A 9,337-nucleotide genomic window follows, 5' to 3' on the forward strand; every position below is an offset into this window, starting at 1 on the left:
CTTTCTAAAGCCACTTAGTATGACTGACAGTCAACGAACATGATCTTATTGGAGGAAAAAAGCGATCTGTAATGGGAGCTTTTCAAGTTACGAAAAATATAAATTACGTTTTCAATCTTTACTCCTCACCCAACCAATGGTGATCTCGTGCCTACCGTGTAAGAAGTACCGTCACCGTGTTAAGCACTGTGCAGGAACTATAAAACAAATGATACACCATCTCATCCTCACTCCAGGAAGAAGGAGAAACACATCAGCAAAAATACCACCAACATTTGATAACAAATAGGTGTGGAAACAAAACTTGCTGTATCTACACAGTGGAAAACGAGATTAGTTCCCAGTTACTCAGCCAAAAGACTAAGATTTCCACAGGGGAAGAAAGAGGAGTTAAGTGTCATCGGGGGAGGGCACAGGCAACCTCATGGAAGCACATGGCGCATTAGGTCACTTAAAGCAATTCAGCTGGAGGGGTGGGAGGAGAGAGAGGATGCAGGAAATGACCTTCCAAAAGGGGGTCATGTTATTTGGGGACTTGAACACCTAAGATTTTAGAATAGGAAGCTACTGAGAGTTTTCCAGGAGAGAAGGGAAATGTTTCAGGAAGGTGACACTGCAGGCCTCTCTATGAAGGACGGACTAGAGAAGAGAGAAATCCGATGGAAGAGTTTCAACAGCACACAAAGGACGGATGAGGTCCTGAACTGGGGCAGCAGAAGTGGGGATTCAAAGAAAGAAAGAAAGGAAAGAACCATTGCAGAGGTAAAAATATCTGGATGGGAAAGATCAGGAAGCGGAGGGGCCAAAGACAACACTAAACTGCCTGCCCTGAGTGGTTAACACTTAGAAGAAACCATTTGTAAAATTTATCAGACTTTGACACAGATGAATAAATTGTTCTCAGGGGGCATGAGAGCAAGGCAACAAGCTCTCTACTCCGAAAGGCTTTAAAAAAACAAAAAACTCATGTAACACACACACGTATATGTGTATATGTGTGTGTATATATATTTATAGACATTAAAAGAATGTTGATATTAAATCTATTTAATGGGTTTTCTTAAACTATCCCAACTAGCTTTCAAGAGTGACATTTTAACATGTTTTTGAGCATGGTTACGCAAAATAACCTCCCATCAAAGAAAGAAGGCGTCTATATAGAGGTCCCACTGATGCCTGCCCAAGCGTGTGCCTCCACGAACAACAAGTCAGTGTCACCGACCACGTTTTGCTAATGTAATGAGAAATCTAGTACATATTTCTCAATTCAGAAACTTTTGATCCTTCGCTGGCTTTTTCATCCTGTTATATGTCTGGGCCATCTCTGAACGACCCCACAAAACCATTAATGAATCCTAAAAGCCAAAACCATTTGGTGCTACGTAAAATCAGGAACAAGTCAAAACGGAAAGCGCTTAAGAATTTTAAATGCGTAAAAAATGTTTTCTCCCATAAATTCCAAAGGAAAAAAGCATCTTCTCCTTCCACACACACATTATGTTTTATAAGAATATATTGTGTTACCAAGGACAACAGACCTTCACGAATTGCTCATAAAGAGTTTTGGCAGCTTTCAGTGTCTGGTTCTGAAGAATTCTAGTTTGTTGTAAAATCCTTTGTTGCTGTTGAATCATAACCTACAAATATACATATATATATACAAACAAAGAAGTCGTGATAAAAATGTAGGTAAAATTGAGCAATAAATAATTCTACACTAAGTTTAAAAACATTAAAATCACTGCTTCTAACATTTGGAATTCTGTTTCCCCAACCCACTCTGAGGAAATTAGTTCATGCCTTCTCTTCAGTCCTCAAAGGCAGCAACATCTCCTCCACAGTCTTTACATTTAACTGGTGACCGTACTTATTTCACTAAACAGAAGCCATCCAAAGAGGACTGCCAGTCTCCTATCACCGCGCCTACCACCCACCTATACCCATCAGCACTCATATACTCTACCGTCTCCCCTGTTTTTATGGAGGAACAATCCTGGCTTGCCAAAACCGACTTCTTCTCCTGCCCACTAGATCGATCCCATCCACTCTCAAGAATATTGCTCAGCAATTGTCCTCCCAACACCCCCCTCCAAACTTTCACTTTTCTCCCTCTAGATCATAACCATCAGCATACAAACATCTTGCTATTTCTCCAGTCAAAACCCACGTGTATTCCTTTTCTCCCCAGCTACCACCCCATTGCTTCCTGTGCCGTTCTCTCTTATACTCACTGGCCTTTTCCACCCACCGTGCCACCAAACCCTCGTTCCTTAATGACACCAACGCCCCGCACGCTGCCAAATCCACCTTATTTGGCCTGTCAGCAGCATACGACAGAGCTGATCCCTCTCCTGAATCCAGGCCCACATAGCCAGTGGCCTACTCAACATGCCTCCTTGGGTGTTTCCCGTGCACCTCAAATTTAACTTTTCCAAACCTCAGCTGACTGACAAAGCCCCCCGCCACACACACACACCAAGTTTTTTTTTTTTTTTGATGTGAACAATAGCTTCGCTGTGGAGGTAAAAGGTGTGTGATAAATTCACAAACAATTCAAGAGTGAAAGAGAAGGCTAGTTAATGTAGCTATGCAGTATATGGGTGGGACTGACTTCCATCCCCCATAGGGATGGGCAGGTGGCCCAGGTCTGGCCATCAACATTGCACCATGCCCTGGCCCACCGTGACTGGTTCAGGGATGGGCAAATGATCCAAGGCAGATCAGTGAGAATTCTCCCGAGGGCCTTTCTGACAGAGCTATTAAGACTGTCTCAGCCCACTGGGGTTGCTACACTGTTCGTAATCTAGGATCGCAAGAGGCTATCTCGCGTACCACACTGAGAGAGCCTGCTAAGGGGTGGAGACAGAGCCCAGGTGACACTGCGTGAGCCACCTTTGCCCACCCCATCCAGCTGTGCCTGCAGCTAAACTCCCCCTGCAATTCTTTCTGTAAATCAATACATTCCTGTTTGGTACTTTAGCAAATTTCTGTCACTTGGAACTGCAGGAATCCCAACAATACAGGATGGTATTTGCTTATGGAGTCCCCTGGGATCTCAGCTAACGTGCTTGGCTGCAAACCAAAAGCTTGGAGGTTCGAGTCCACCCAGAGGCGCCTCGGAAGAAAGGCCTGGTGATCTACATCCCAAAAAATCAGACACTGAGAACCCTGTGGAGCACAGTTCTACTCTGACACACATGGGCTCGACACGAGTCGGGCTCAGCTTGATGGCAACTCTTCCTTTTTTTTTTTTTATCTGCTTCCACTTCCCTGCTTTATAGTTATCGGGGCAAAACACGCAGCCAGCAGTGACTAGTGGAACTGAGCTCCGTTCTGTGGATCTACTACAAGCCTAGGCTCTCCATTCATTCCTACTTGCGACTGAGCTACCATAGATTACGTATGAAGCCAAGCGTGATACCGACAGTTAGTTTTACTTCTCGTTCCTCAGCTTTCTTCATATCTATATCCCACTGCTGAAACAAAGCCAGAAACTGCTGAGAGTATTCATGAGTAAGCTTCTGCCTGTAAAACACAACAAGGAGCACTGTCATATTTCATGCCAATATGAAAAAAATAAACACGTTCAAAGCAAAGTTGACATAACTTATACTACAAAAGAAGAAGGGAACAGCAGCAGCTTAAATCTTCTGACAGGAAACCGAGATGGAAAATCAGTGATTTATGGATTCCAAACATTTTTTTTTTAACAGGATAAGTGAGAAGCTATTTCGTACACTTTAGCTCTTCAAAACGAAGAGAGTTTTAGAATACATGTAATTTTTCCAGAAACATTAATTTTGTCTCCAAGCAGTTTAATTTTCACTCTCTTTTACTGAGTAACATATAAGTTCTGGTATGATAAATAGACCCAATTATGGAAGATTTCCAAACATGAATATTTCACTTAGCTTTTTCTCCCCACTTTGGCATAAGAAGCTGTACAAAAGAATGTATAACCCAATTCAGCTAAAACATACAAATTATTTATAAGATTGTCCTTTTACCACATTGTTGAACACAGCGAACACTCACAAGACTAAGAGTGTATGGCATTTACCTTTTATTCAGTTTGCATATTTCTAGAATGAATACAAGTTCCTTTTATAGTAAGAACTCTAAATTGTCCTTCGAAAGGGAGGGGAGATAATATTTATCGACTTCTAGGAAATACGCCCAATTCTATGAAAGAATGAGGTTATAAGCCTAAAGAACTTATTTGCTTTGAGAACAATCGAGTCAGGTACATTTTCACTAGAGACTCCAATAAGCAGAGGATAACTGTATATTTCTTAAGTCATCTGCATCCATAAATACCAAGAAATGATACAAGTGTCGCAGCTCTAAAAAACCAACAGCCTTACCATTGCTCTTTTTGGGTTTTCCAAACATGCTCAATTTTCTCGTTACTACTTTTGACAGAAGCATTGGTATTCATTTCAAATCTTCTTCTCTTTGCAATAAGGGTTTTTTGAATGTCAGCTATGTTGAAAATAAATATTCATTTATATTTAATGTTAAAATCTTTTAGTTTCCACATATTCAAATCAATACGGGTAGTTTTCGGTCAGCAATAATAGAAAGACATTGATAATTTTAAAAACAGGCATCATTTAAATAAAAAAAAAGGTTGTTCCTCTCCTCCCGCCCCATTTTTTTCTGTTAACACTTTTAGTTACTGTTTTCAAATTCTAATATTTCTAAAAAGATTATTTTTAAAATTTAGGGATGGTAAATCCCAAAACCCCAGTGCTGTCAAGTCGATTTCGACTCATAGCAATGCCATAGGGTTCCCAAGGCTGTAAATCTTTACGGAAGCAGACTGCCACATCTTTTCTCCTGCGGGGCCGCTGCTGGGTTTCAACCACCAACCTTCCTGTTAGCAGTGGAACGCTTTAGGCATTGTGCCACCAGGGCTCCTAGAGATGGTAAAAAGGAGCTAAAAATTAAAACATTTTCTATTATCCAGAATGTGTGTAAAGGGTCACAAGGACAGACTTAGCTTCCTAATGAGTAAAAAGGTATAAAGGATTTATTTTTCTAAATTGATACAATATCCCCCAATTCAAAGGACACATTTAAATGGAATACTGTTAGAAGTCATTATATAACCAGAAGCTGAACCCACTGCCATCCAGTTGATTCCGACTGATAGCAACCGGCATGGACTGAACTGTGTCCCCAGAAAACATGCGTCAACTTGGTAGGATCCGCCATCTGGTGATCTGATGCAATTATCCTATCTTCCCCCATTTTGCCTGTCATAAATCCTGATCTCTATGTGCCCCAGAGGCAGGATTAGCGTGGGATGTGTCTTGAGTCACCACCCTTACTCAAGCCATGTCCTTGCTTGAGTCACACCTTTTATCTTACAAGAGGTAACAGGAGAGACGGGGACCTGCCTACCACCAAGGAAGAAGAACCGGGAGTGGAGCTCGTCCTTTGAACCCGGGGTCCCTGCACTGAGAACGTCTTAGACCCAGGGGAAGACTGATGCCAAGACACTTCGTACATCTCCCAGGAACACTGGGCCACAGATGTTGAAGGGAGACAAGGACCTTCCTTCCCCCAGGACAACAGAGAGAGAAAGTCTTTCCCTACAGCTACTGCCCTGAATTTGGACTTCTAGCCTCCTAAACTGTGGGAGAATAAATTTCCGTTTGTTAAAGCCATTCCCTTGTGGTATTTCTGTTATAGCTGCACTAGATGGCTAAGACAGCAACCCTGTAGGACAGAGTAGAACTGCCCCAAGTAGAACTACTCCAAGGCTGTAAGTCGTTACGGAAGCAGACTGCCACATATTTCTCCCAGGGAGAAGCCGGTGGGTTCGAAGCGCCGACCTTTCGGTTAGCAGCCGCGTGCTTAACCACCGCACCACCAGGCCCTTCCCCTATATAAAACACACAAAATTATTCTATTAAAAAGTTCCCCAAGCAGGATAAACAACTAAATAAAAGAATATGATTTTAAAGAATCGAGTCAGTGATCCTTTTAAATGTATTTTCTCTGAAAGAAACAGAGGCCATAGAGAGAAAAATTCTACTTTAAGTAATTAAATTCATTCAAGAACTCTTTTTAAGTACTTCTGTGGAGCTCTTTATATGACATTTTTACCTGTAAGTGTTTCACTTCATACAATGTTTCAATACTTCAAACAAAGCTTTGCTGAGCATATGATTTTTGCCCCCCGCTCCTCTGTCATCACTGGAAACCCTGGTGGCGTAGTGGTTAAGAGCTACGGCTGCTAACCGGAAGGCCGGCAGTTGGAATCCACCGGGCAATCCTTGGAAGCCCGATGGGGGAGTTCTACTCTGTCCTTTAGGGTCGCTATAGGTCGGAATCGACTCTATGGCAGCGGGGTTGGGTGTTTTTTTGTTTTCACCTCTATCATTGGCAGTTATTTTTCAGTAACCATGAAGGTGCTGCGCTGTCATATAAAATATTAGAGCACTATTTCATACGTGAAGGATCCATCTATATAGAGTCCACTGAATCACATTTCCTATTCTCCAAGTTACGTGATTTAAAACAATTTTGTTTAACTGCCAGTATCTCTTAAGAAAAAACTTACCTTTAAATCTTTCCAACATATCCTGTACTTCGGCCCTGTGAAGAAATTACGTGAACAATTTGTAAGGAAGGGCACAAAAAATGGCATGCTCGTTTGGGAAGAAATGTCTCACACCAACTGTTTCACATATGATATTTGCTACATAAACCAAAAGTCGACTTTTCTTTAAGTACCCGACCCGATGGGCAAATATTGCTTGAACACATTACCCCAGCTCTTCCTCAACTGATCCTGCAGATGGTCTTTTTCTTCCATCCTTATCAGTTACTGGACTCTTTCCTTCATTGAAATGAAAAACAGTTTTAAATTAAGTATGTTCTACGAGTTAATTTTCAATGGCGGCATATATACATTTTGGAGGCTTTTGGGCTTTTGGCCAACAAAAGGTTTTAAAGTAAATAAAAAAGAAAAAGAGTAAAGTGTGCCCTATGGGTCACACTTGCCAAGATGTTAGTTAGGGACACTGTACCTTCCTCCTTCCCGTCCAGCTCAGAACCACTCAGATCTTTTTTATCTTCCGTGCCAGAGGCTTCTCTATCCTGATCCTTCACCACGCGTCTCCCGGGTCTCCCCGTTCCCTTTCTTCCAGTGGGTGCCATAATTAGATTCTGTTTGCTGACTTAAAAAACAGATCCCTTAAACTTCCCGAGTTCAAACACGCCATTTAAACAAATGGGTAGCTTTGCACATCAGAGGTCTCTCACAAGGGTCGCCTCGGTTAAATAACAAGCTTTGCAGTCTCCTCATTTCTATTATTGGACCAGGAGGTGACAAAGGTGACAATGACAGGGTCAACCCTGAGTCCACACTGGGACGTGTGGGTTTCGGTCCTGCCTCTGCCAGATTCTAGCAGCCTAAATGGGGCAGATCCCTGTCACAGAGGGACAACGTGACAGCTGGGGGGCCACCCGCAGAGCAGGCCGGACAGAAGTCTGAAGCAACAGACACATAAAATAAAGACTTGCTGCCACTTGGCTTTGGAGAGCGAACGTCCACACAGGCCACCATGACATCTCCAGGGGACAAACGTAGGGCCCTTGGTCACCTGTCATGGTCCCTGAGGGGACGAAGCCTCCCCTTCACCCCCCCTTACCTGTCCTCCCTCCTCAATCCTTGCCTGTCCTCCTTCCCCTTCCCCTGCACCAGTTTTCCTTCCTCTTCCCCCCTCTCCCTCCCTCCCTCACTCCTCTCGCAGATCCTCCCTCCCCCTCACCTGTCCTCCCTCCCCCTCCCCTCGCCTGTCCTCCCTCCCCATCCCCTCACCTGTCCTCCCTCTCCTCCACCTGTCCTCCCTCCCTTACCCCCTCACCAGTTTGCCCTCCTCTCTGCCCCTCCCCTCTCCTCCCTCCCCCCACACGTGTCCTCCCTCCTCCCCTCACCTGTCATCCACTCCTGTCCCCAGACCTCATCGTCCCTCCCTTCCCCCTCACCCAGCCTCCCTTCTCGCCCCCTCCCCTATCCTGCCTGCCTATCCCCTCACCTGTCCTCCCTCCCCATCCCCTCACCAGTCCTCCCTCTCCTCCACCTGTCCTCCCTCCCTTCCCCCTCACCCATCCTCCCTTCTCGCCCCCGCATCCTGACTCCTCATCACCTCACCTGTCCTCCCTCCCCATCCCCTCACCTGTCCTCCCTCTCCTCCACCTGTCCTCCCTCTCCTCCACCTGTCCTCCCTCTCCTCCACCTGTCCTCCCTCTCCTCCACCTGTCCTCCCTCCCTTACCCCCTCACCAGTTTGCCCTCCTCTCTCCCCCTCCCCTCTCCTCCCTCCCCCCACACCTGTCCTCCCTCCTCCCCTCACCTGTCATCCACTCCTGTCCCCCATCCCTCATCCTCCCTCCCTTCCCACTCACCCATCCTCCCTTCTCCCCCCTCCCCTATCCTGCCTCCCCACCCCCTCACCTGTCCTCCTCCCCTCTCACCCGCCCTCCCTCCCCTCTCATCTGTCCTCCCCCTCCCTCCTCTCCCATCATCCGGCCCCTCCCCTCTCAGGCGTCCTCCCTCCCAGACCTTCCATGCCCCACTGACTCCCATCACCCTAGGCCCTCAGAGAGGCCCACCCCACCACCCCCTCCTTCCGCCTTCCACTCAGTGGCCGGATCAGGCCCCGGCGAACAGTCACCTCACCGGGCACAGGTGACTTGGGGGGGTGTCTCGCACTGAACACACGCCCCTCGTCAACCTGATGAACCCGATGGCCACCGCAGACCCGCCGGGATCCCAGCCGCCCCACACTGCCCGCCCCTCACCTGAGGTAAAGGCTGTAGCGGCAACACTCCCAGAGCGAGGCAGCTGGCCACCGGGAAGCTCCTCTGAGGCACTTCCGGAGGGGGCGGAGCAAGCCAGCCTTGCCTGAGCGGGCGCAGCGCTGATTGGCCAGCACAGCGCGCATGCGTGAGGTGGGGGGGGCCTCGGCGGAGCCCCGCCCCCTGGCGGAAACAGACCTGCAGGCTGGTGCCAAGTTCTTAATAGTTAACTTGTTGCTTTCCAGTTTCTTCCTTTAACTTGTAAGTTGCAAATCACAAACATAGGGGAGTTAATGAAACATAACTCCTTTTCCCCCGCCCCGCCCCTCGCAACCACTAATAAACTTTGGTCTGTGTACCTTTGCCTTTTCTTGTCCTTTTATAGAAGCGAGGTCATACAATATTTGTCCTTCCGTGATTGGTTTATTTTGCCAGGGTTTGCCTAGACACAGGCATAATGGGTCTAAGGACATTCAATGCCTTTCACCCCTCCATAGACCTGATTTCAACAGCATAGACCCTCA

General features: G+C 46.1%; 1 protein-coding gene across 1 annotated transcript in view; it reads right to left on the reverse strand.

The window, feature by feature from the left end:
- Positions 1-9,051, reverse strand: part of LOC126068951 (synaptonemal complex protein 3-like) — a 115,713-nt gene extending 106,662 nt beyond the window's left edge. The window contains exon 1 of the mRNA XM_049871738.1: positions 8,817-9,051. Within this exon, the coding sequence (XP_049727695.1) occupies positions 8,817-8,959 (143 nt within the window). The 5' untranslated portion in view covers positions 8,960-9,051. The remainder of the gene's footprint in view (positions 1-8,816) is intronic.
- Positions 9,052-9,337: the final 286 nt, after the last annotated feature.

Source organism: Elephas maximus, chromosome X (assembly GCF_024166365.1).
Source record: "Elephas maximus indicus isolate mEleMax1 chromosome X, mEleMax1 primary haplotype, whole genome shotgun sequence".
NCBI classification, from domain to species: Eukaryota; Metazoa; Chordata; class Mammalia; order Proboscidea; family Elephantidae; genus Elephas; species Elephas maximus.